This window comes from Rhinopithecus roxellana, chromosome 12, assembly GCF_007565055.1.
Source record: "Rhinopithecus roxellana isolate Shanxi Qingling chromosome 12, ASM756505v1, whole genome shotgun sequence".
Taxonomy (NCBI): Eukaryota; Metazoa; Chordata; class Mammalia; order Primates; family Cercopithecidae; genus Rhinopithecus; species Rhinopithecus roxellana.
Window position 1 is genome coordinate 23,972,003 of NC_044560.1, and position 27,639 is coordinate 23,999,641.

At 52.7% G+C, this 27,639-nt stretch overlaps 1 protein-coding gene across 1 annotated transcript in view; it reads right to left on the reverse strand.

The window, feature by feature from the left end:
* CFAP74 (cilia and flagella associated protein 74) overlaps positions 1–13,623 on the reverse strand; it is a 65,878-nt gene extending 52,255 nt beyond the window's left edge. The window contains exons 1-6 of the mRNA XM_030913105.1: positions 13,551–13,623; positions 11,619–11,703; positions 11,292–11,435; positions 9,734–9,832; positions 8,378–8,482; positions 213–386 (exon numbers count right to left, since the gene is read on the reverse strand). Of these exons, the coding sequence (XP_030768965.1) occupies positions 213–386; positions 8,378–8,482; positions 9,734–9,832; positions 11,292–11,435; positions 11,619–11,703; positions 13,551–13,623 (680 nt within the window). The remainder of the gene's footprint in view (positions 1–212; positions 387–8,377; positions 8,483–9,733; positions 9,833–11,291; positions 11,436–11,618; positions 11,704–13,550) is intronic.
* Between the last annotated feature and the right edge of the window lie 14,016 nt (positions 13,624–27,639).

The window sequence follows — 27,639 nt, forward strand, 5'->3', positions numbered from 1 at the left end:
TCTCGGGAGGGCTGGGGCTCTGGGCAGGTACAGGGGGACGCCTGACACTTGGGAAGGACTCAAGGGTCCGGCAGACGAGCAAGCTGGGAGGAGGCAGGGAGGGTGCAGGTGGAGCCGGACAGATGCGAAGGGTGAGGAGACCCCTGGGGAGAGGGCAGAAGGACTGACAGGAGCTGCTGGGACAAGCGTGGGTGGGCCTGGGTGCCGCTTACCGGATTCTCAGCAGCCAGTTCCGCTCCATCTTCCCCAGGGCCTCCTGCTCCCTGCAGAGCTGCTGGGCTGCACGCACCTGGAGCCGCCGCCCCGCAGCCTCTGCCTCCTCACGGTCAGCTGTCCGGAAGGCCTCGAGTCGCCCCTCCTGGATCTCAATGTGCCACATGGCGTTCCTTCAAGCAAGAGGCAAAGCAGCTGGAGATGGGCCCCACAGTCATCCTGGGGGGGGTTTCCCAGCACCGAGTTCTGACAAATCCTCCAGGCGGACGTCGAACACTCCCTCTTCTAGGGGCCATCTCTGCTCTGAGTGGCCCAGACACTGAGGCCCGCCCTGCCTGCCGCCAACCTCAGGAAAATCACTGTGGGTTCAATGCAACCCGGCTAGAGCCTGGCCTGCACTCCCGCATGCCACCCGCCGGCCTGAGGCCGTGTCTGTTGGCTGCGGTGGGCCTGGGGCGGGCCCTGCCCAGCCTGAGGAAGAGCTTTGGGAGGGGACAGCCGTGACTCTTTGGCTGGGCTGGAGGATCCCTGGTGTGAATTGACCAGCACCCAAGACCACCCCTCAGTCTTCAAATGTGCCTGGGGCAGGGGCTGTGGAGCAGGTTCGGCTGGCCCTGCTGGGTCCACATGTCCTGGGTGACAGGGGACCTGCCTGCCCCCTGGTCTTGGGCGAATTTGTCCTCGACTGTGAGTGATACGGCATCTGTGGTGGCCCCGGATGACACGGTGCCCCTTGGTTCTTGGCACAACTCAGGGAAATTTCTGGTGAATCTTTAGTTGGAGGAGTGCGTGTGCCGTGGGGGCTTAGGCCGGGAAAGTTCCTTCTGAGGATGTGGACAGTGTCCTTCTAACAGCGGCCAGGTGAGAGCATGCGGCCGCTGGGGAGGCGGCCTGGCCAGAGACGCCTGGTGGAGGGATGCAAGGAGCCGCTCCTGGAGATGTGCGAACAGGTGCCACCCGGAGATGCGGCTCAGGCTGGGGCCGGCCACGCGAGGATCGGAACCCTGGACAACGTCAGACACAGGAGTTTAGCCGGCATCCTCCCTGCATTTCTGACATTCCACGTGACGTGTGCCGCAGTTCTTTCCTAGACACCCTTGATCATGCTGATTTCCACTTCCTCTTTCATTAAAAGCTTTTCCTGTGGGGCAGAGTCCAGTCTCTCTCCCCACTGCAATGCCCGGGGCAGGGGTCCCACCGCCGTGGCCCTCCGTGAATAAAGTCCGCTTTACATCTTTTTGAAAAAAATCATGAATATATGTTGAATTGAGATACTCATTGGTTTTCTCTTTTAACGTGTGAATGTCAAGAATTTCTAATGTTGAACCTTTTTTGGGGCTCCTAGGATCTAAACTCCAACTTGGCAAGGGAGGTGTGTGTGCGTGTCTCACACATGGCTGGATTTCAATGTTTAATGTTTTATTTAGGGTTTTCTGATTTACCTCCTGAGACTGGGTTCTACTTTCCCTCTCTCGTACGCCCTCTTGGTGTCAACATCGAGGTTGTGTCACTGCAATTCAGGAACTGGGTATACCATGTTCTCTGTTGGGGTAATTTTAAACATTTGGCTCCTTTCCAGGGATCATGGGTCACCAGATCTCTGGCTGGCGTCCTGCCACGCAGTGCGTTCGTTGCTTCCCGACTCAGGGGGACTCTGTGGAGCTTCCACGTGTGGGGTTATTTCTATTCCTCCCTCGCATGACTCATGAAATTCTTTACTCTGAGGATTCATGCTCCTACCAGCTCTGAAATGATGTTCTGCTGGATGTCGCGTCCCCTGCCCGATGATCAGTGCTCCAGCGGCCACGTGAGCTAACAGCTTGCGGGGTCTCTTAGGTAAGAGGCAAGACATTGTCTCAGACGTGGTCATTGCCCATTCCTGCTGCTGTAGGAAAACACCTGCAACTGGGTCTTCACAAACCACAGAAATTCATTCCTCCCAGTTCTGGAGGCCGGGAAGTCCACAGTCAAGGTGCTAGCAGCTTCGACGTCCTATGAAAGCCTGTGCCTTGAAGGCAGTGCCCGTCTGTGTCCTCATGTGGCAGAGGGACAGAAGGGCTCCCTCAAGCCCTTTCATGAGGCACTAATCATCTCCACCAGGGCAGAGCCCCCATGGCCGAATCTCCCAGAGACTCCACCTCTTCCTGCCGTCACCTCCATTTGGTTTCGACATATTTGGTTTGGACGTGTGTCCCCCGCAGGTCTCGTGTGTCCCCCGCAGGTCTCGTGTGTCCCCCGCAGGTCTCGTGTGTCCCCCGCAGGTCTCGTGTTGAACTGGACGCCCCGGTGTTGGAGGTGGGCCTTGTGGGAGGTGTTGGGGTCGTGGGGCGGCTCCCTCATGAAGGGGTGGGCCATCTCCTTGGTGACGAGCGAGCTCACGGAAGATCTGGTTATTTGAAAGTGTGTGGCACCTCCACCCTCTTGCTCCCCCTCCCACGTGGGAGACACAGTTCCTTCACCCTCCACCGTGATTGGAGGCTTCCCGAGGCTTCCCCAGAAGCAGATGCCATCACGTTCCCTGTACGGCCTGCAGAACCCTGACCAATCAAACCTCTTTTCTTCTTATTTTTATTTGTTTCTTTTAAGATGAGTATCACTCTGTCCACCAGGCTGCAGTGCGGTGGCATGATGTCAGCTCACTGCAACCTCCACCTCGTGGGTTCAAGCGATTCTCCTGCCTCAGCCTCCTGAGTAGCTGGGATTACAGGTGCCTGCCACCACGCCTGGCTAGTTTTTGTATTTTTAGTACAGACAGGGCTTCACCATGTTGGTCAGGCTGGTCTCAAACTCCTGATCTCAGGTGATCCACCCACCTCAGCCTCCCAAAGTGCTGGGATTACAGGTGTGAGCCACTGCGTCTGGCCCAAACCTTTTTTTTTTTTTTTTTTTTTTTTGAGACGGAGTCTAGCTCTGTCGCCCAGGCTGGAGTGCAGTGGCCGGATCTCAGCTCACTGCAAGCTCTGCCTCCTGGGTTTGTGCCATTCTCCTGCCTCAGCCTCCCGAGTAGCTAGGACTACAGGCGCCCGCCACCACGCCTGGCTAATTTTTTGTATTTTTTTAGTAGAGACGGGGTTTCACCATGTTAGCCAGGATGATCGCGATCTCCTGACCTCGTGATCCGCCCGCCTCAGCCTCCCAAAGTGCTGGGATTACAGGTGTGAACCACCACGCCTGTCCACCTCTTTTCTTTACATGACCCAGTATCAGGCATTTCTTTACAGTGACACAAAGACTGACGAACAATAGGGTTGAGTTCCAGCACACCAATTTCAGGGGCACTGGCCTTCAGAGCAGAGCAGAGGCTGATTGGGAAAGACTGGGATTTTGAGAATGGTAGCACGGACATTTGAGGGTATCTGCACACATCTGAGTGAGCGCCCCAGACCGCCAAGCCCCTCTGCATATCCGTCCACATGGAGGCAGCTTTCTCCTCCCTCGAAGGCAGACTCTGCTGCCTGGGGGCCCCATAACACCTCCCTGAGGGGCTGCCAGATCTCCTCATGACCCCCTTACCATCCCCTGTGGCCTGGATGCTCCCAGGGGCAGGAACAAAGTCTGACCTGAGAGGAGAAGGATCCCAGAGGGGAAGAAAGCAGCCAATCTACACAGCAGGACCTGGGGGAAGGTGTGTGGGAATGAATTCCAGCCCTGCCAGACCACAGAGGGAAGAGCCTGTCCAAGGCCGGCCTGGGCGTCTGACGTGGACATTGCCACCAGCCTACCCGCCCACCACAGGCCGCTCCCATCACACACTCAGCGGGTTGAGGAAACCTGGACCCCAAAGAGACCTGCACTGTGGAAAGCTAGATGCCAGAAAGTCATGCAGAAGAAGGAATCCCAACGTTTGGAGAGACAGCCTGCTGGAAAGTTTGTTGTTGCTGTTGTTGAGATGCGGTCTCGCTCTGCCGCCCAGGCCAGAGTGCAGTGGCACAGTCTCAGCTCACTGCAGCCTTGACCTCCTGAGCTTAATCAATCCTCCCACCTCAGCCTCTTGAGTAGCTGGGATTACAGGTGCACGCCACCACACCCAGCTAAGTTTGGCATCTGTTGTAGAGATGGGGTTTCACCATGTTCCCAGGCTGATCTCGAACTCCTGGGCTCAAGTGATCTGCCCACCTTGGCCTCCCAAAGTGTTGGGATTAGAGGCGTGAGCCGCTGCATCCAGCTGTTGGCAAGTGTGACGGTGAGTGTGACCACATAGAGAAGACATGCTCTTCGTCGCGGCTCAGTGAGGAGAGTCCTGTGCCCTTTGCAAGCACCGAGGTGCACTCTGGAATGCATAGGGGCCCGGGCAGGGATGCCACCTTTGAGGGGCTCCCTGTTGCCCTGGGGTGCTGCTGGGCCTGGGAGGGAGTCGTGCTGGTGCCTAGGTGGGCAACAGGGCAGTGTGTCTCAGCGTGGATGGGTGGAAGCAGTTTGGGGCAGTGGTTAATTGATTTTGGGGTCCCTAGGGCTGAAGTAGATGGAGACCCCACTCAAGTCCCAGTTTATCTGAAGATTCAGTGTGGTCAGCTGCAGAGGTAATGATGAAGGTTGGAGGCTGGAGAGGTGGGACCCGGCTGGTTTTGAAGATGGAGGAGGAACGCAGGCAGCTTTGGAGCTGGAAAAGGCGAGGACACAGATTCTCCCTGGAGGCTTCCGTGGGGAACCAGCCCTGCCCACACCTTGACTTTAGCCCAGTGGGACCCGTGTCGGGCCAATGACCTCTAGAACCGCAAGCTCATAAATCCGCGTCCTGCTGAGCTGTTGAGTTTGTGGATTTGTCACTGCAGTGATGCGACGTGCGTGCAGTCAGAGAAGCCTCAGAGCAGGCCAGGGCCGCAGCACCAGGGCCCCTCTGTGGGTCCCACGTGGCCAAGCGGGGTGCACACAAAGCCTCCTCTTCGTGCTGAGCTGGGCGTGGGAAAGTGTCACGTGACGAGGCTGTGCAGAACATGCGTGTGATAACTCACAGCCTGCCTCCCACCAAAGCAGCCTCCACCAGGTAGGGCTCTGCTGCTTCCTTCACGGGAGAGGCCCAAAGGCTTTGGTCGGTGTCTGGCATGCAGTGGGCACCCTCTTACCATGTGGGGAGGATGCGTGAATGACAGAGTGTATCTAAGCCGCCAGCACAGATTCAGGCACCTCGCCGTAGCCCCCAGGCACAGGGATGGGACACGCACAGGCGCTAAGGACCGGGAGGTGGTGTGAGCAGGCAGGGTCGTCTCTAGGGCTTCCTTTGGCGGTTCCTGGGACCTGCTGGCCAGAAAGTGCCCGTGAGGCCAGTCCAACAGACGCTTCTGCCAGCCCGTGGCCTCCTTGCGTGCACAGCTGCTGGTTCTGGTCGAGCTGCGTGTGAGACACATGCGTGCGGCATCCCGTCTCCAAGATGACTCCAGGAACCCCTGGCTGTTCACGCCTGAAGTCCCTCCACAGGGTCTTGGGCTGGCCTGAACACCTCGAGCCCAATCCCCTGCCCAGACCACGACCCTCAGGAACCGAGACCCTCAGGAACCGAGACCATCGCACCCGCTGCCTTAGGCGGCTAAGGGCTAGGGTGGCTTGTTCTGTGGCTGTGGATGACGCGCATGGTGTGGCAGCAGGGACGTGTGCTGGGGAAGTTCAGGAGTTGTTCCCAGAACGTGGTTTGGGTCCCGAAGCAGCGGCCAGCCTCGTGCCCGCCACCTGTCCCAGAGCCACAACGGAGGACTCCCGGGGCCGACACTGGAAGCGGGCGCCATGCTCTCCAAGCTGCCCCTCGCACACACCCGTGGCCCACAGAGCGACAGACATGAACGCAGGATGTGGAAGGATGCCACTGCCAGACGCGAGGCGGCTGGAGCACCCAGACAAATCCTGATGGGCCAGAGCAGACCTGCCAGGGACACAGCACCCCCAGCTTACACGAAGGGGGAATGCTCTCCTAACAGTGGAAAGCCAACTAATAGGAAGGGATGGTGGAACTGGAAAGTCACCCCTTAGAAGCCATCACAGCAGGAATTAATTCTGGCAGGAAACACAGAGGGATGCCGTGCTCGTGTGAAAAGGGACATGGAGCAGGGTTTCCCAGCCTCAAAGCTTCTCCCCACAAGCTACGCATCAGTTTCCAAGGGAACGGCGTTGCTGCCCTGAAGAAGCCGGCGGCCCCACGGCGGGGCTGGCAGCCATCACGTGTCCCACGAGAGGACACCCAGAGGACTGGTCATCACCCCCAGAGGCATCAAGCACGGGCGCTGTGCGGGACAGCCCCTGGCCTGCGATCCTCAGAACTGCAAGGTCCGCCTGTCACAGAAGGACCGAGGCTCCCCCTGACTGGGGCGGCGCGAGGGGACGCCCTGGACACAATGCCCACATGGGCTCTGGGCATGGCTCTGGGCACGGGGCCGCGGGGCACAGGTGGTCTTGCTGCCATTTTGCAGCTCTTCTGTAAGTCTGGAATTGTTTCAAAATAAAACTTTATTTATTTATTTATTTATTTATTTTTTGAGACAGAGTCTCGCTCTGTCGCCCAGGCTGGAGTGCAGTGGCCAGATCTCAGCTCACTGCAAGCTCCGCCTCCCGGGTTCACGCCATTCTCCTGCCTCAGCTTCCCTTGTAGCTGGGACTACAGGCATCCGCCACCTCGCCCGGCTAGTTTTTTGTATTTTCAGTAGAGACGGGGTTTCACCGTGTTAGCCAGGATGGTCTCAATCTCCTGACCTCGTGATCTGCCCGCCTCGGCCTCCCAAAGTGCTGGGATTACAAGAGTGAGCCACCGCGCCCGGCCTTTTTTTTTTTTTAAGACGGAGTCTTGCTCACTCTGTTGCCCAGGCTGGAGTGTGGTGGCACAATCTTGGCTCACTGCAACCTCTGCCTCTGGGCTCCAGCGATTCTCCTGCCTCATCCTCCCGAGTAGCTGTGATTACAGGCGCCCACTACCAAGCCCAGTTAATTTTTGTATTTTTAGTAGAGGCAGGGTTTTGCCATGTTGCCCAGGCTGGTCTTGAACTCCTGACTTCATGTGATCCACCTGCCTTGGCCTCCCAAAGTGTTGGGATTATAGGTATGAACCACTAACTGTGCCCAGACCAAAAACTTTTTTTTTTTTTTTTAAAGAAGTGGACAATCATAGCAACCTAGTAAAGTGAGGCCTTCCGGGGTTCATTAGCCCTGGGAAGCCCCCCGCCCTGGCACAGGTGCTGCTGAGCAGTGAGAGGGGCACGACAGAGCCATTGTCAAAGGAGAGCCACAAGGGACAGTTGCTCTCCTCCACGCTCAGCTGCAGCTGGGTTCAGTGTCCTCCCCTGCACCCTTCCCGCTGCCCTCACAGGTGGGGCCACGGTGCAGGGCACTGGACACCAGCTTGGGTCGTGACTATATCACAGGGAGCACGGGTCAGAGACTGGGTCAGAAACTACATCACAGCGAGTGTGGGTCAGAGACTGGGTCGTGACTACATCACAGGGAGCACGGGTCAAAGACTGGGTCGCGACTACATCACAGCGAGCACGGGTCAGAGACTGGGTCAAAGCCCAGTGGTGTCTTCACTGGGGTGGGGCCGAGATGTTAGGTCGCACGAGGGCCGGTGGCATGGGCACTCCTGTGGGCGGGGTGGCCTGAGGCCAGCACTCATCCCTCTGTGCCCCCTGCCCTGCCCAGGCTGGAAAGCTTAGGTCATCCTGGGCACGTGCAGGGTCAGTGCTGTGGACACCATGGACCTGGCTGCAGCTCCCGGGGCTGGGGGCCATGTGGTTTGGGAGTCCTACTTGAGGCCAGCTCAGGGTGCCCTCAGTCGCTCTGAGCAATTCGTGCACCTTCCCAAACCACTTCTTGCCAAACTCGCCAGAGGCAACTCGACGCATCCAACCCAACTCCACAGGAAAGCGTTTAGGACAGGGCAGTTGCCTCTCTCCTGGGTTCTGAAAACCCAGCTCGCTGTTCTGTGGAAGCGCAAAGCATGAGAAACGAGGAAAGAGAAAAAATAACCTGATATCGGAGTTCCTAGGGACATAAACAAACCCAGAGAAAAGGAAAAAGGCGACGTGAAGACTGATCCTTCCAACCGCTGCATTCACCCAATCCCCTTTCCACTTCCCGGCAGTTTCCCAGTCAGGTGCAACCCCCTCAGATCTTGCTCTCCGCCCCCAGGTGGGAAGGACTCAAGCCGTTCTGGGGCCCCGCCTGCTGCCAGTCCACACTGACTCACTCGCTCTCCTTCAGCACGGCCTCAGTCCTCGACTGCAGGTCTCTCTCATTCTCCAGCTCCACAAACAGGCGTCTGGACACAGCCTGGAGACGGCCCACAGTGGCCCTGCAGTGGCAAAGGGACAGACCGGGTGTGTGTCAGGCCTCAGTTACCCAGGGGCCACCCAGGTTCACCTGGCACCCCCTGGCCTCCTCTCCCTCAGGAGGGAAATCGTGGTGCTGGGCTACCTAGCTGGTGGAGTGTGGGGATGGTGGGAGGCTCTCCACATGCCCACTTTCTGCTGGGCAGGCAGTGCCCACATGGCACAGCCCCAGGGGGAGTGAGGGCTTGGGGAGCCTGCCCTGGACCCTCAGTCGCCCCTGCATGAAGCCCCTGGGGGCAGCAGACGTCCAGGCCTCTGGCCTGGGAAGGACCCAGCACATTTGAGAAGCCCCAGGCCCTCGCCTCGGGGTACCCTGGGTCCCTTCCCTCCCTCCTGCTCCCCTCCGGGTCATCATCCACACAGTGCACATCCAGCACCAGCCCAGCCGCGCTCCTAGAGACCACTTCCCCAGCAGTGGGCGGCTACCCACGAGAGCGGCGCAGCGCGATGCTGGCCGGAGGTCCCGGCCGTGTGGATGCAAGGGGTGGGCTTTGAGCAGCTGGCCAGGTACGGCGGTCACCCCTAGATCCTGGGTGCCACGGTCCAGGAATGAGGCAGGTCAAAACACCGCAGAGACCTGGGCAGCCCTGGCTGCTCCTTGACCCTCATGCCCCCGCAGCCCACAGTGGCCAGAAGCCCCTCACCCTCCAGGGCCGAGAGGACCTGCTAGTTTCCTTGCCCCTGGCTGCTGGCCCTCTGCTCCCCACGGCTGCACCAGCACCTCCAGGACGGGCACCCTGCTGGGGCCTTCCCAGGGCTGGGCTGACCTCGGCAGGCCCTGCAGGCACCCGGTCCCCGGAGGGCGAGGCGAGGCTGGAGCTGCAGCCGTGGAGCCAGCTCTGGGAGTGCCTGTCGGTGAGTGTTGGCGTCTCCAGCGTCCACAGGCCCTCCCACCTGGCAGTGTGGGACCCATGTGGGCCTCTCACCTCTTACCCCGCCCTCAGCTGCCCCACCCTGCTGCTCCAGGCAAGAGTGGCCCGAGGGGCCTTCCCCTAACTGCTGATCCACGCAGTCCTGCCTCCCAGAGATCCAGCCCTGGCGCCCTCCAGGCCCCAGCTTTGCCAACCTCACGTGCTTGTGTGTGTGTGTTGTGGCCTCACACTGGGGCTCCTCACTGGCCTGAACGCAGCAGGCACGCCCCACTTTGGGTGAATGAATGAGCCTCTGCTCTGACCTCATGCCCAATTCCCTGCCCTCTGTCGAGGGCCACCTACATGTTGCCCGCCTCTCCCTCTGTGGCGATCTCGGCTGCCACAGCCTCCTGCTGCTTGCCGATCAGGTCCTGCCTCTGCCGACAGGTGCGCAGCTCCCCTCTGGAACAGGAAAGCAAGGGTCAGGTGATGGTTCCCTGAAACCCCAGCCTCCAAAGTGGCAGTGGGGCCAGGTGAGGCAGAGCCAGACCCCCAGAGCCCCCCTTGCCCAGGTCAGGGGTCTCTCTAACACCTTCCAGCCACACAAGCAGGGTCCTGTCGTCCATTTTTGGAAAACTCTGCCCAGGGGCAACTGTGTGGCCCCCACCCGAAGGTGACATGCTCCTGGGGCCGAGGACAGTGCAGGAGCGGGAGAGAAACTGAGTCTGCATAAACAAGCGTGCTCCTGCGTGTGAAAGGCACGTGGTGGGAGGTCTGGGGCCCACGGGAAGGGACGAGCTGGAGCTCCTCCACCATCTTCCAGAGCATGGGCCAGGCAGGCCCAGATCACCAGCAGGGCATGGGCCGGGTCGGAATCCGGTTCACACAGTAGCTCCTGGGGGCGACTCTGGCCTCAGGTACAAACAGTGGAGCAAAGCCCAGAGCATGAGCTCTGGAGGTCACATTTTTTTTTTCCCCCCGAGACAGAGCCTTGCTTGTCACCCAGGCTGGAGTGCAGTGGCGGGATCTCGGCTCACTGCAACCTCTGCCTCCCAGGTTCAAGTGATTCTCTTGTCTCAGCATCCCAAGTAGCTGGGATTACAGGCATGCGCCACCACGCCCAGCTAATTTTTGTATTTTTAGTAGAGATGGGGTTTCACCATGTTGGCCAGGCTGGTCTCAAACTCCTGACCTCAGGTGATCCACCCGCCTCGGCCTCCCAAAGTGCTGGGCTTCCAGGCTGAGCCACCGCGCCGGCCATGAAGGTCACTTGGAAGACACACAGGTGCTGCAGGAGCCGAGGAGGGAAACCGTAGTTTCCCTGGGCGAAGTATCCAAGTTAGGCGCCCAAGTTATGCAGAAGAACATTTATCTTTTAGTTTTTTTATTTTTAGAGACAGGGTCTTGCTCTGTAGCCCAGGCTTGCTGCAGCCTTGACCTCCTGGGCTCAAGCGATCCTCTGGCCTCAGCCTCCCAAGTAACTGGGACCACAGGCATGTGCCACCACTCTCAGCTGAATGCTTTTATTTTTTAGGAGACACTGAAATATTGAGGAGTGAACTATCATGTCTGTAATTTGCTTTAAAATAATTTAGCAAAAAGACCCGTAGATATAAAATACAAACACACACAAACACAAAGAAAGAAGCTACAGCGAAAGCCTGACCGTTGGCAACTCTGGTTGGCGTTGGGGGCAGCGGGGCTGCTTGTTTCTGCCTTTTCTGTGGGAAGGGGGCTGGGAGCGCTGGGCACCAGCTCCTGAGTGGGGCTTGCAGAACTTCTCCTCCATGGAGACCCTGTGGGACCCTCCCTTGCAGGCCCTCAGGGTGATGATGGGCACAGGACCACCCCTGCTGCACCCATGTCATGGCCTGGGGGGGCAGCAAGAGGCGGAGGTGCAGTGGCCTCAGCCCCAGCTCACCTCATCTTCTCAATGAAAAGCTCCTGCTCCTCATGCATCTTATCCAGGGCGCTCAGGTTCTGTCGCAGGTGAAATGCCTGCGTTCTGTCTTCAGCTGTTTTCTTCTTCAATTTATCAGCACCAGTATCTAGTTCCTTCACTGAGCTTAGGATGAAAAGGACACCAGCTACCACCACCCTGGCCGCAGGCTCAGAACTCATTCCTCGGTGTAGCCTGCCGGGGTGGGTGCCTGACAGCTCTGTTTCAGGAGGGAGCTGTGGGAGCTACAGCCTGTGGGAGGGAGGAGGCAGCCGCCCTGCTCCCTTTACCCCCCACCCTCTGAGTTACCTGCTGTGTCCTGGGTCCATGTCATCCTCAGCTTCCTGCAGGAGACATCTGATGTCAAACTCCGGATCCTCTAATTCATCTCTTTCTAGAAATCAAGGCAAGAGGTTAGAAAAAAAAAAAGTAGATCAAACATTTGTGTCTGAAGTTTTAAGATAAATCTTTTTCTTTTTTTGGGACAGAGTGTAAGGAACCAGCCAAGCAGGCACGGGCGGAGGTAAACAGCCTGGGTGACGCAGTGGGATTGGGGCGCTGGCGCCCCGAGAGAGAGAGTCAGGGACGTCCATTCTGCAGACCGACGTGGGGGAGCCTGGGCACAGCACCACTTGGCTCGTGCCCAGAGAAAGAGTGAAGTTGCTGACCCTGAAGTCAAGGGAGAGCCGGCCATGCAGCTGTGTGTGTGGGAGCCACCGGCCTAAGCAGCCAGGACAGGGCGGACAGTGTGAGAGGAAGCCACTGGTCAGAGCTGCTGCTGAATAAAATCCTTTTTCACCTGCTTGCGGCCCCCCGAGGGTTCCCTCTGCTCATCCACCCACTCCCTTTGGACCTCAACATGACATTGGGCGTAGTCATGAACCTGACACGGAGTCTCTGTTGCCCAGGCTGGAGTGCGGTGGTGCGATCTTGGCTCTCTGAAGCCTTCGCCTCCCAGGTTCACGGGATCCTCCCACCTCAGCCTCCCGAGTAGCTAAGGCTACAGGAGTGTCCCACCACACCCGGCTAACTTTTATATTTTTAGTAGAGAGAGGCTTTCCCCGTCATGACCAGTCTGGTCTTGAACTCCTGACCTCAAGTGATTCACCTGCCTCGGCCTCCCCAAGTGCTGGGATGACAGGTGTGGGCCACCACACCCGGCCAGTTTTAGGATAAATCTTGACAAGCTCTAACTTGATGGTTCTCAAAGCAAAATCCAGGGAACCCTGAGAGTCCCCGAGTGTCTTTCAGGGCCTGGGAGGTGAAAACCGTCTTCATGGTCACACTCGCACGTCATTTGTCTCCTCACTGTCTTCCCATGAGAGGACAGTGGCGTTTTCCAGAGGCCGCATATGACAGGTGACATCACAACAGACAGCTCTGAGATGCCAGCTGTCTTCTGTTAAACCGGACTCTTACGTTACCACTCATAGGTTTGTTATTGCTATTTTAAGTGGCTAAGTATTAAAATGGTTTCAGCTTTGATTTTTGATACAGTAAGTATTGAAAGATACGGGCAACATAAACAAATGTTCTCTGGCTCTTCAATAATTTTTAAGAACGTAAAGGGGTTCGCAGACAAAAGAGGCGGAGGGTCACTATTTCAGAAGATTACAGTGGACTTCCGGCAAAACACGGCAAATGGAACACAGCTTTTCTTCCCTTCATTAAATCTCAGTCAAAATGACGGAAAAGGCAGAAAGCCACAGTTGCAAGCGGGGCAGGAGAAGGAGACGGTGGTGGGGGGCGGGGGGGAGAAGGCCACCCAGCGCCGGGAGACGGGCAGCTGACTCAGCATACTACAGAACCCAAAACGAGGTGGGGAGTGGGGTGGGAGTGGGAAGGAAATGCATTTCCAGATTGCGATGGCCTGCCTGTGCCCAGAACCAAATCAAGGCACGTCTCAGAAAAATTTCAGATCATCAGAGATTTTTTAAAAAAAGCTTCCAGGAAAAGAAAACAAAAATAGGTCACATTCAAAGGATTGGGATAAAAATGGCACCAGATTTCTCAATACTGATGTTGGAAACTAGAAAACTATGGTCTGCTGCCTTCAACATCTCAGCCACAATTTATCTTTCTTTCAAATAAAGACAATAACATAAGCTCCCTCTTTTGAGAGAAAGACGTGAGTGTCAAAGATACCCTCTCCCACAAACGGAATTAAAGGGCGACTACGGAGCATATCGTTTGTCTTTCCTGTTGCTGAAACTTGTGCTACTGTGACAGAAGCTTTATTACCATCTTCCAAAAGCCCGTCCTCGGGGAGCAGGCTGCCGTCGTCCTCCGGGAGCAGGCTGCCGTCGTCCTCCATGCTGGGAGACAGAAATCAGCTACAAGAGATGACCACAAAATATAGATCAATAAAATCGTAGATTAAAAAAACGATGAATTAACACTTTCTCTTAAAGAAGACATTAAGAAAATAAACCACAGATTAGGAAAAAATGTTTGCAGCACACACATATGTGACACAGGTCTTACATCTGGAACACACAAAGAGCTCCTATCAACCACATAAAGTCCAAACTCCAGTTTAAAAGGTCAAAAGAGGCTGTGGGCACAGTGGCTCACGCCTGTAATCCCAGCACTTTGGGAGGCCGAGGCGGGTGGATCACAAGGTCAGGAGATTGAGACCATCCTGGCTAACACTGTGAAACCCCGTCTCTACTAAAAAATAGAAAAAATTAGCCGGGCGTGGTGGTGGGCGCCAGGGGTCCCAGCTACTCGGGAGGCTGAGGCAGGAGAATGGCATGAACCGGGGAGGCAGAACTTGCAGTGAGCCGAGATCGCGCCACTGCACTCCAGCCTGCGCGACAGAGCGAAACTCCATCTCAAAAACAAACAAACAAACAAAAGAATGCTTGAGATCAAAACGCCAACAGTAAGCACTGGCAAGGCTGTGGAAGGGCTGGCATCGCCCGTGTTGCTGGTGGGAGTGTAAAGGGATACTCGGGAATACTGTTGGCCAGTTTCTAGTTTCTTTTGTGACAGGGTCTCACTCTGTTGCCCAGGCTGTAGCGCAGCAACTCAATCATAGTTCACTGCAGCCTCAAACTTCTGGGCTCGAGCAATCTTCCTGCCTCAGCTTCACAAGGAGCTAAGACTACATGCATATACCTCCATGCCCAGGTAATTTTTAAATTACTAGTAGAGATGGGGCGGATCTCTCTTTGCTGCCCAGGCTAGTCTTGAACTCCTGGTCTCATCCACGATTTGCCCACCTCAATCCCAAAGTGCTGGGATTACAAGCTTGAGCCACTACATCTGGCACCAAAACCAATTCTTAAATAATTTCAAAATTATCATTACACTTTGGTTATCACTTTGGGAATGTTAGGAGCTTGCTCGTGTGGAACTCTTGGTACCGAATCTTCTGTGTCCGTATGTTGGAACTAAATAATTTCACTTAAGAAACAGGCCGGGCGCAGTGGCTCCTGTCTATAATCCCAGCACTTTCGGAGGCTGAGGTGGGTGGATCACTTGAGGTCAGGAGTTTGAGACCAGCCTGGCCAACATGGTGAAACCCGTATCTACTAAAAATACAAAAACTAGCCAGGTATGGTGGCAGGCACCTGTAGTCCCAGCTACTTGGGAGGCTGAGGCAGGAGAATTGCTTGAGCCCAGGAGGTGGAGGTTGCAGTGAGCTGAGATCGTGCCACTGCATTCTGTCTCAAAAAAAAGGAAAAGAAAAAAAGAAACAATGTTAAAATCACAAACTCTTTACTTATTTTTTCTGGTGAGAATCAAATTTAATGTCTAACTTTATTTTATTTTTTTGAGACAGGGTTTGACTCTGTTGCCCAGGCTGGAGTGCAGTGGTACGATCACAGCTCACTGCAGCCTCGAACTCCTGGGCTCAACTGATCCTCCTGCTTCAACCTCCCAAGGAGCTGGGACTATAGGCACGCACCACCACACCCAGCTGATTTTTGTATTTTCTGTAGAGACAGGGTTTCGCTGTGTTGCCCAGGCTGGTCTCAAACTTTTGGGATCAAGTGATCCACCTGCCTTGGCCTTCCCAAGTGTTAGAATTAGAGGCGTGAGCCATTGCGCCCAGACAGTGGCTATTTTCTATTATACCTTAAATATGTGATTGGTTTTAACACCTATTTTTTTTTTTTTGAGATGGAGTCTCGCTCAGTCGCCCAGGCTGGAGTGCGGTGGCGCGATCTCGGCTCACTGCAAGCTCCGCCTCCCGGGTTCACCCCATTCTCCTGCCTCAGCCTCCCAAGTAGCTGGGACTACAAGCGCTCGCCGCCACGCCCGGCTAATTTTTTTGCATTTTTAGTAGAGATGGAGTTTCAGTGTGTTAGCCAGGATGGTCTCGATCTCCTGACCTCGTGATCCGCCCACCTCGGCCTCCCAAAGTGCTGGGATTACAGGCTTGAGCCACCGCGCCTGGCTGGTTTTAACACCTATTAATCACATCATGCTTGTACCATGATTAATATACAAAAGAGCTGATGTCAAATGCTTAAAAATCAGCCTGGCACAGTGGCTCATGCCTGTAATCCCAGCAACATGGGAGCCTGCGCTGGGAGGCTCTCTTGAAGCCAGGAGTTTGAGACCAGCCTGGGCAACACAGTAAGACCTACATCTCTAGAAAAAAAAAAAGTGCCCGGGCGCGGTGACTCACACCTGTAATCCCAGCACTTTGGGAGGCCAAGGCGGGTGGATCACGAGGTCAGGAGATCGAGACCATCCTGGCTAACATGGTGAAACCTCCTCTCTACTAAAACTACAAAAAATTAGCCGGGTGTGGTGGCGGGCGCCTGTGGTCCCAGCTACTGGGGAAGTTGAGGCAGGAGAATGGTGTGAACCCAGGAGGCGGAGCTTGCAGTGAGCCGAGATCACATCACTGCATCCTGGCAGCCTGGGCGACAGAGAGAGACTCCGTCTCAAAAAAAAAAAAAAAGTAAAAAAATATAGCCAGGCATGGTGGTGCATATCTGTGGTTCCACCTATTCAGTAGGCTGCAGTAGGAGGATCACTTGAGCCCAGGAGGTCAAGGCTGCAGTGAGCCGTGATTGTGCCATTGCAGCCCAGCCTGGGTGACAGCAAGACCCTGACTCTAAAGTTGTTTAAAAAAAAAAAAAAAGCTTATAAGTCAATGTATCTATCATAGAGACAGACATTTTACATTGGGAATTAACACTACTATTTCACATTGAAATAATGAGTAATTCCAGGTGAAATGTACATAAATGTTGACATTATGTATGAGAGGCTAAAACTGTAAAATTGTAGAGGGCTGTTTTTCATTGCTTAACTTAGCAATTGCTTCAGAATAATTCACTAAAAATATTTCAGTGCCTAGCAATGTCTCTTGGATGAATTATTAATATATCAATGCCAGCAATTTTTTAAACTTACAAAGAAACAATTGCATTTTAAAGTCCTGAGAGGCAGAATTTTAAGGCATCTTATAAAATTCCAACAATATTTTTCCCCTTGAAGGAACTGATTAACTTGCTAGTCTTTGAATGGCCGGGTTTTCAGAAGATACTTAGAAAACAGCCAGACCTATTCAGCTCGGGGCTCGTGAATTCCCTGTGGCCTCCGTGACCTCGTTTTGCTGGACACCCAGTGGGTGACAGTCTTATAAAAGGTGTCCTTGCGCACACACAGTTCCATTTCAGATGATCACACGAGACCATATACACTGGGCATCCGTTAAAGACGGCACTTCCAACAGGCAGTCCCCTCTGATCTCTCCTGAGTCCTCACTAACAACAGGGGGTAGATGTACCGTTTTCAGTACATGAATCTACCAGGGCAAGGGCCAGTGGGAGAAACAGGAGCAAAGAGAAGCGGGAGGTGGAGGGATGAGGGTGGCTGTCCCTGCAGACAGAGGCGCTGGCTGACCCTCTGCAGGGGAAGCTGAGAACAAACCCGACGTGGCCACACAGCTGTGAGAGGCTCGGGAGTGGCAGCTTCGGGTGCTCCTCCGGTGGGAACAGTGGGATCGGGAACCGAGAGACCCAGGAAAGCGTGGAAGTTCCACCGTGGTAACATGGCCAGCCAGTGTGCCGTCATCACACTGAAAACCATCAGAAATGCTGGATAGGACTGTGCTTTAATTCTTGTAAAAATGCTGAAGAACAAACCAGGTGACCTGGCTCACGCCTATAATCCTAGCACTTTGGGAGGCCGAGGTGGGTGGATCACTTAAGGTTTGAGACCAGCCCGGCCAACATAGTGAAACCCCATCTCTACTAAAAATACAAAAATTAGCCAGGCGTGATGGCGTGTCCCTGTAATCCCAGCTACTCAGGAGGCTGAGGCAGGAGAATCATTTGAACCCGGGAGGTAGAGGTTGCAGTGAGCTGAAATCATGCCACTGCACTGCAGCCTGGGCAACAGAATGAGACTCAGTCTCCAAAAAAAAAAAGTTGAAGAATGAACAAAATAAGAAACTTTCAGGTTAAAACCTAAGTAAAGGTAAAAATATAGATTAAATAACCAAGCTAAAGGGAAGTATATTATTGAATTGCATTAAAAACCAAGAACAGGCCGGGCGCAGTGGCTCACGCCTGTAATCCCAGCACTTTGGGAGGCCGAAGCAGGCGGATCACGAGGTCAGGAGATGGAGACCATCCTGGCTAACACGGTGAAACCTCCTCTCTACTAAAAATACAAAACATTAGCCGGGCGTGGTGGCGGGTGCCTGTAGTCCCAGCTACTCGGGAGGCTAAGGCAGGAGAATGGTGTGAACCCAGGAAGCAGAGCTTGCAGCGAGCCGAGATCACGCCACTGCACTCCAGCCTGGGGGATAGAGTGAGACTCCGTTTCAAACAAACAAACAAACAAACAAACTAAACAACAGCAACAACAAAACCAAGAACCACAACAAAAAAATCAAACTAACTTTTTTTGTTTTTGTTTTTGTTTTTTTGAGGCAGTCTCACTCTGTCACCCAGGCTGGAGGTCAGAGGTGCGATCTTGGCTCACTGCAACCTCCCCCTCCTGGGTTCAAGCAATTCTTGTGCCTCAGCCTCCTGGGCAGCTGGGATTACTGGTACAGGCCACCACGCTCAGCTAATTTTTGTATTTTTGGTAGAGACGGAGTTTCATCATGTTGGCCAGGCTGGTTTCAAACTCCTGACCTCAGATGATCCGCCCGCCTCAGCCTTCCAAAGTGCTAGGATTACAGGTGCGAACTACTGCACCTGGCCAAACTCTCTACAGTTTAAAAGAGACATCCAGGCTGGGTGTAGTGGCTCACCCCTGTAGTCCCAGCACTTTGGGAGGCCGATGCAGGAGGATCACAAGGTCAGGAGATGGAGACCATCCTGGCTAACACGGTGAAACCCCATCTCTACTAAAAATACAAAAAACTAGCTGGGCGAGGTGGCGGCGCCTGTAGTCCCAGCTACTCGGGAGACTGAGGCAGGAGAATGGCGTAAACCCAGGAGGCGGAGCTTGCAGTGAGCTGAGATCCGGCCACTGCACTCCAGCCTGGGCGACAGAGCGAGACTCCGTCTCAAAAAATAAAAAAAATAATAAAAAAAGAGAGAGAGAGAGACATCTAAAACACAAGCTTAGGAAGCACTGCATTTTAAAAGTCAGAAAGAAACGCAGGAACCATAAATAGGAAGTTACTGGAGTTGTCTAGAAACAGACAAAAAACTTAGGCAAAAAGCAGGAACGGCAGTGGGGACACATTCTAACCGCATGTTCAATTCACCAGGAAGACTCAGCAGCGTCAAATCTGCATTTAATGTTGATTGATCAGATGATTCATTGATCAAATTATTCATTATGGGTGCTACTTTAAACATATGAAAAAATAGAGAAAAAAATTGGCCGGGCGCGGTGGCTCAAGCCTGTAATCCCAGCACTTTGGGAGGCCGAGGCGGGTGGATCACGAGGTCAGGAGATCGAGACCCTCCTGGCTAACACGGTGAAACCCCGTCTCTACTAAAAATACAAAAAACTAGCCGGGCGCGGTGGCGGGCGCCTGTAGTCCCAGCTACTCGGAGGCTGAGGCGGGAGAATGGCGGAAACCCGGGAGGCGGAGCTTGCAGTGAGCCGAGATCGCGCCACTGCACTCCAGCCTGGGCGACACAGCGAGACTCCGTCTCAAAAAAAAAAAAAAAAAAAAAAAAAAAAAAAAAAAAAGAAAAAATAGAGAAAAAAATCAAATTAAGTGTGTGATCTCATATGGGTTTCTAAGTGGACTGGCAATAACAGAAAGAAGGTCTGCTGAAATATTGGCCGGGTGCGGTGGCTCACGCCTGTAATCCCAGCACTTTTGGAGGCCAAGGCGGGTGGATCACTTGAGGTCCGGAGTTCGAGACCAGCCTGACCAACATGGTGAAACCCCGGCTCTACTAAAAATACAAAAATTAGCCGGGTGTGGTGGGGGGCATCTGTAATCCCAGCTATTCAGCAGGCTGAAGCAGGAGAATTGCTGAAACTGAAACTCAGGAGGTGGAGGTTGCAGTGAGCCAAGATCATGCCACTATACTCCAGCCTGGGCAACAGAGCAAGACTTTGCCTCAAAAAAAAAAAAAAAAAAAGAAAGAAAGAAAGAAAGAAAGACAGAAAAGGCATAAGGAATGGAAGGAAAAATGGTCATTATTTCAGATAAAACGACTGTATACACAGAAAATCTAAACAAATATACAGATAAGTTATTTAATTAAAACAACTTAGTAATGTTGCTAGGTACAACTTCAATAATAAAAACCAAGTATATTTCTATTTATCAGAAGAAATAATGAGAAAATAAGATTTAGAAAAGCTACCATTGACGATTACATAAAAAACCGTGAAGTACTCAAGAATAAATGCAACAAAAGACACACAGACCTCCACAGAGAAAATGAGGAACCTCCTCGGGCAACATTAAAGGAGACGGACATAAAAATAAATGGAACAAATGACCCCATTTCTTCAACAAACAAATGGCCTGGGGGAAGATAAGGAAGGGGAGGTCTTTAAGTCAAAAGAGCCTCGAGAGACAAGTTGGCCACATGCAACCTGGGGAGCTTGTTCGAATCTTGATTCAAGCAAACCAGCTGTGAAAGACATTTTTGAGACAATTCCTGAAAATGAGCACAAACTGGCATTAGTTTCCATTAAGAAATTATTAATGTGGACCGGGTGTGGTGGCTCACGCCTATAATCCCAGCACTTTGGGAGGCTGAGGCAGGCAGATCACTTGAGGTCAGGAGTTCGAGACCGTCCTGGCCAACATGGTGAAACCCTGTCTCTACTAAAAATACAAAAATTAGCCGGGAGTGGTGGTGTGCGCCTGTAATCCCAGCTACTTGGGAGGCTGAGGCAGGAGAATCGCTTGAATCTGGGAGGCAGAGGTTGCAGTGAACCGGGATCACGCCATTGCACCCCAGCCTGGGTGACAGAGCGAGACTTCGTCTCAAAAAAAGAACAAAACAACAACAAAAAACAAGAACTTATTAATTGTATTGGGGTTGATGATTTTGTGGTTATGCCAAAAACAAGTCTCTATCTGTCAGAGGCACCTACAAAGGTTTTTCCAGGTGAAATGATATCATGCCTGGGGTTTTCTTTGAAACGCACGGGTCCAGAACTACAAGTAGGGAGGGGTAATGGGAGAGGAAGGCTGTGAGGCTGACACCTGGGGCTTTTTTGACTTTGCAATTTTCCATAATAAAAGTTTTTTCTAAAAGAAAATCTAAATAAATAGGCCGGGCGTGATGGCTCACGCCTGTAATCCCAGCACTTTCGGAGGCTGAGGTGAGTGGATCATGAGGTCAGGAGATCAAGACCATCCTGGCCAACACCGTGAAACCCCGTCTCTACTAAAAATACAAAAACAAAATGAGCCGGGTGTGGTGGCGGGCGCCTGTAGTCCCAGCTACTCGGGAGGCTGAGGCAGGAGAATGGCGTGAACCTGGTAGGCGGAGCTTGCAGTGAGCTGAGATCCGGCCACTGCACTCCAGCCCAGGCGACAGAGCAAGACTCCATCTCAAAAAAATAAAAATCAATCAATCAATCAATCAATAAATAAACAAACAGCTGCATATTCAAGCACTAGAAACTCAATGTTGTCAGGAAGTCAGTCCTTTCCAAAGTGCTCTGCAGATTCCCTAAAACCCCCATCCAAATCCCAACAGAAACGTGTGTGTGTGTGTGTGTGTGTGTGTCTGCATGCCAGAGCAAGAGAATGAGAAACTCGTGTGGTGAACTGTAAAATGTATATGGAAGAACAACGGAACAACAGTTTTGAAGGGGGAAGGGGTGCCCCACCAGATATCAAGATTGATTCTAAAGCTGTAAAATTAAGACAGTAGAGTGCTTTGACCAAGACAAACAGACCAATGGAACAGATCAGAGAGGCCAGAAACCGGCCCTTAAGTACTAGCGCTATGCAGGATAGAAGCAGGGTTGCTGAGCAGCGGCCACGGAATGGACATCCTTGTCGGCACCCACCTGAAGATCAGTCCCACGTGGATTAAAGACTCGTTTGGGAAAAATCAAAATTCTGCTACAGTGTGTGTGTTAGCGAGGAGTCAATGGGGGGTAGGAATGGAGCTTTGTTACCTCAGAATTTCTTAAATAAGACACTAAAAACATTAGGCACAAAGGGAAAAGTGGTAGAGTTGCCCACATTTCAATGAAAAACTTTCATTCAGGCCAGGAGCAGTGGCTCACACCTGTAATCCCAGCACTTTGGGAGGCCGAGGTAGGTGGGTCACTTGAGGTCAGGAGTTCAAGACCACCTGGCCAACACGGCAAAACCCCATCTCTACAAAAAATACAAAAATTAGTCGGGCATGGTGGTGTGCAGCTGTAACCCCAGCTACTCGGGAAGCTGAGGTAAGAGACTCCCTTGAACCTGGGAGGCGGAGGTTGCAGTGAGCCAAGATCGCGCCACTGCACTCCAGCTCAGGCGACAGAGCAAGACTCCATCTCAAACAAACAAACAAATAAAACCAAATCTTTTGTTCAGATGACATCCCAGGGAAAGTTAAAGAAAACCTACAAAGTAGAAGACAATCCCAGCATATAACCCAGAGGTTTACTATCAGACCACGTAAGGAATATCCATGAATGGGTGAAGAAGACAGACAGCTCCATACCAAAATGGGCAAAAGACTTCAACAGGCACTTCACAGTCCTAGTCAAGGGCGTGCCATGTCCCCTCACATGCTCATGGGTTCGGAGGATCAGGATGTGGGTTTTTGGGGGAAGAGGAGCTCAGACTGCCTACGGCACCCTCTAGCTCCGCGATTCCTCTCCCAGGAGCACACCCCACAGAAAATCCCACCTGTTGTCTTAGCTTCCTGGGGTCGCCATAACAAAGTACCACAACCTAGGTGGCTTCGACAACAGAAGTTGTCTCAAGGTTCTAGAAGCCATCGTCTAAAACTGAGTTGCTGGCAGGGCCATGCTCCCTCTGAAGGCCTGAGGAAAGGGACTGTTTCAGGCCTCTCTTCTAGCTTCTGCTAGTCCTGAGGCTTGTGGCAGCAACATTCCCATCATTACAGGACATTCTCTGTGCATGTCTATGTCCAAATTTCTCCTTTTTATAAGGACACCGTGGGTCATACTGGATGACGTGCTCACCCTATTCTAGTATGTCCTCCTCTTAGCTACTTACAGGCAACACCGTAAGTCCAAGTAAGGTCATATTCTTAGGTCCTGAGGCTTAGAGACAGCCCCGATGGCCGTGGTGCCACGGTGTGAATGAATCTCTCACACAACCCCGAGGAGAAAAAGACAGAGGCACGCCTGATACTCTTCCTCTCCCCCTTCCCTTCACTGTCACAGTAGGTTCCCTGGGTGGGGCAGGTGCAGCAGGATCCACAGTGGCCCAGGCTCGGCTGTCGGAGCCTGGCTGGGTGAGGAGGGTGCCGGTGTGTACAACTGAGGCTCAGAGCTGTATGCGGGCACTTGGCTGGTGAGGAGGGTGCCGGTATGTGTGGTTGCAGCTCAGAGCTGTATGCGGGCGCCTGGCCGGGTAAGGAGGGTGGAGGTGTATGCGACTGAGGCTCAGAGCTGGATGGCAGAGCCTGAGAGGGAAGAGGGCAGCCCCTGGTGTGGTCCAGCAGAGTGTATCAGAACCCAGGCAGGGGAGGAAGGTGTCCACTGTGAGAGCCTCCCAGGCCAAGCCTGGGAGTGATGACATATTTGCGTAGTTTCCGAGTACCTCCAACAAAATGCTTGTTAATTACGAAGGAAAAAAGAACTTCCCAGTGGAGATGCTGGCAGATACCACCTCGATGAAGAGCTCAAAGTGAACATCACCAGTAACGTGACAGCGTGACCACTGTGAGTCACTGACTGGATGGAACGAACAGGCCCCGGCGTCACCTCTGTGACACACAGTGGGAATCTAATCACCAGGACACAGCAGACGAAACCAAATGGAGGGACTTTCGACAAAGTAATTGGCCCATGACCTTCAAAGGTGTCAGGGTCATGACAGCCAAAGCAAGGCCAAGGAATGTTCTGGACTGAAGGGGAATAAAGAGGTATGGTGAGAATTCAGTGTAAAGTGATTCCAGGCTGGATCCTTCCATGTTGGGGGCCTGATGCAATTAACTGGTAAAGCATGTTTGACAGACTGAGGGGTAAACACAGCAACAGGCCTGTGTCCTCCTGTGTGGCTGTGTTGGAGAATGTCCTTGTTTGTGGAAAAATACACTCGACAAAGGTGGTGGGCGACAGAGCACCATGGAGGCAACTTACTCTCAAATACTTCACCACAAGTTTTTTTTGTGCTGAGCTTGCAACTTTTATACAAGTTTGGGATTGTTTCAAAACATTTTAAAGAATGTATGTGGTATTACATAAAGTTTATATGTATTATTAAACTTATGTAAAAGTATATGTGGGATTACATAAACCTTTATATATAATATATAACTTTATATAATACAAGGTTTATATAATACTGCATATATTCTTTAAAATGTTATATAAATAAATTTATATAAAGTTTAAAATAAGTGAAAGTTAAGGGGGCATGGTGGCTCGTCGCCTGTAATTCCAGCACTTTGGGAGGCGGAGGTGGGTGGATCACTTGAGATCAGGAGTTTAAGACCAGCCTGGCCAATATGCGCAAACCCCGTCTCTACTAAAAATACAAAAATTAGCCGGGCATGGTGGTGGGCGGTCATGAGCCCAGCTACTCGGGAGGCTGAGGCAGGAGAATCGCTTGAACCCAGGAGGCGGAGGTTGCAGTGAGTCAAGATCGCCCCGCTGTACTCCAACCTGGGCAACACAGTGAGACTCTGTCTCAAAAAAAAAAAAATTTAAAGAATATATGTAGTATTATACAAAGTTTAGTATATATTATTAAACTTACATAAAATTATATATGGTTTTATATATAGTTTATATAGTATATTTATATTATATATTGTTTATATAATACCACATACATTCTTTAAAATTTTATATAAAGTTTATATAAAGTTTAAAATAAGTGAAAGTTAACTATATTTTTTAGGGACGCATGCAGAGTTAAGTAACACTAAATAAAATTATATATTATCTTTAAAATTTTATATAAATATAAAGTTTATATAGTTTAAAATAAGCGAAAGTTAACTATAGTGTTTAGGGACGCATGCATGGGTAAGTAAAACTGAAGAAAAAGTCAGACATGGTCAAGAAGAGTGGGTCTGTGAACGGCAAGGGGGAGTGACTGTGGGGTGCTGATGTTGTATTTCTTAACTTGGGTAGTAGCTACCGATGTTCGCTTTAGAACCCATCTCTAAGCTGAACATGTGCATTTATGCACCATCTTTACCCGGAGAATCGCTGTCAGTCAATTTCTTTTCAACTGTGGGCCCTAGAGTAGGCCTGCTGACTACCTCAATACTTGGCTTATGCAGATAAAAGGAGTATTCCTTTAGGAGTAACAAAACACTAGAGGCAAATCAGCTTCCAAAACCAGGTTATACATACTAAAACCAAATGACTTTGGGGCTACGGACCATGCTCTCCTTTTTAGCTAGGCAGACACTCATGAGTCTTAACTTTTTACCAGACAGGCTGGCCCTTGATTTTTGTTTAATGTTTTTGTAAATGTGTTATAATAATACATTATTATAACATCTGCTGCAAAGTCAGGTGCGGGCCCCTCAATCGAGGCTGTGCCAGCGCCGGGGTTCCCTGAAACGAACCAGGGACTAGAACTATTAACAGTCCTTTCTCTGGCACAGCTTCAGGGACAGGCGTTTAATATGGGACGGAGTTCTGCCTGGGGGGCGGGGGTCAAACGCCTCCAGCTCAGCCCCAGGGTCAAACGCATCCGCCCCCACACCCACCTCTGGCTGGCCTGGGTCCCAGGTTCTCGGGCTGCGGGGGCACAGAATCCCCGGGCTGCTCAGGGAGGCGGCGGTCCTCGGCCATGGCCCTCCGCGGCGCCAGCGGCGTGGTTTGGAGCGGGGAGCTCCATGGCAACGGAAGACTCCATCGTGGCCGGAGGGGGAGCCTCGCCCGTGCTGCTCCCCGACTGGAGCGAGTGGCTTGGTCCGACCCACCACCCACCGCGCGGCGCGGGGCGGGGCGGGGCCTGCCCTCCAGGCAGGAGCGGGGCGGTCGCGGGCCCCGAGGCACGGCAGAAGGGGCAGGCTACAGGTCGCGGGTGGGGGGACATCTCCGGGGTCCCAGACGTCCAGGCCTGGCCCAGGGCCCAGCTTTGGAGGTGACAGACAGGCTTGGGGGGCCTGGAGGAGCTCAGCACGGGCGCGGGGGCTCAGAGGACGGGGTAGGTGCACGATGGTTTGTAGTCATTGTCAACCTAAAAAACTAGGAGGTTTCCCCTGAAAATGGGTGTTTTTCTCTTCTCTTGAAGATGGAAGATCGGGCCAGGCAGGGTGGCTCACGCCTGTAATCCCAGCACTTTAGAAGGCCGAGGTGGACGGATCACTTGAGGTCAGGAGTTCAAGACCAGCCTGGCCAGCATGGTGAAACCCCATCTTTTCTAAATATACAAAAATTAGCGGGGCGTGGTGGCAGCTGCCTGTAATCCCAGCTACTCAGGAGGCTGAGGCAGGAGAATTGCCTGAATCCAGGAGGAGGAGGTTGCAGTGAACCAAGATCACACCACTGCACTCCAGCCTGGATGACAGAGTGAGACTCCAGCTCAAAAAAAAAAAAAAAGACTTCTGGATTTTATGTTCCAGCAAAGGCTCTAATAGAAAAATTGTAAAAGTAAATAGCAAAGTCAGTGAGCGATGATGGTGCCATCACACTCTGTCCTGAGTGAAATCAAGACCCTGTTCCAGAATTAAAAGCAGCAAAAACCCGGCTGGGTATGGTGGCTCATGCTAAGTTGGGCAGATCTCTTGAGGTCAGGAGTTCAAGACTATCCTGATCAACATGGTGAAACCCTGTCTCTACTAAAAATACAAAAATTAGCCGGGTGTGGTGGCGCACACCTGCAGTCCCAGCTACTCCGGAGGCTGAGGCAGGAGAATGGTTTGAACCCAGGAGTTGGAGATTGCAGTGAGACGAGACTGTGCTACTGCACTCCAGCCTGAGCGACAGAGCGAGACTGTCTCAAGACAAACAAACAAACAAAAAACAAAATGAAAGATGGGCCCAACATGCCAAGCCGGTTCCGACATTCCCCACTGCCTTCCCCACAGTCCCCACCCCCTGCTGCCCAGCCCGTCTGGCTGTGCATCCTGTTACACCGGAGGCTCTTCTCGCACAGTTGGCCCGTGGGGGCCATTTGCAATGGAGACGTGGGAGTGTGAGGAAAGGGAGTGGTCTCTTTCACTGGGCCACTCTATGCCAAGAACTGGGCTCACGAGTGAATTGGACGCGCCCCGACCCCAGCAGTCTTTCAGCCCGCCATGCGTAGGGCTGGCAGGGGGCCCTGCTCGTGATGCCACAGTGAGGCCTGGGAGGTCCTTCGGTTTTTTCCTGGACTGTAACCTGATCCATCAGAGGCAAGCCACCTTGCAGAATGCCCAGCACCCATGAGAATGGCTGTGGAAAGCAGCTGGGTGACGCCACACCACCTCTGCACTCATCCGCCTTCCGCAGTGCCAGATCGCTTTCCTCCTCAGAATCGGAGGAATAGAACCAAGCCACCATTACCAGCCCAGGTTCGCTTTTGTAAGAGAGATTATACTTCTTCCTGACTCTGTGGAAATGACAGGGCTTCTTCCTTATCAGCTTTGCCTCCCTGGACCTTTCCCAGTGAACTGTTAATATACTTTCCAGGAAGGGGCTGGGCACGGTGGCTCACGCCTATAATCCCAGCACTTTGGGAGGCCAAGGCAGGTGGATCACCTGAGGTCAGGAGTTCGAGACGAGCCTGGGCAATATGGTGAAACCCCGTCTACTAAAATACAAAAATCAGCTGGGCTTGGTG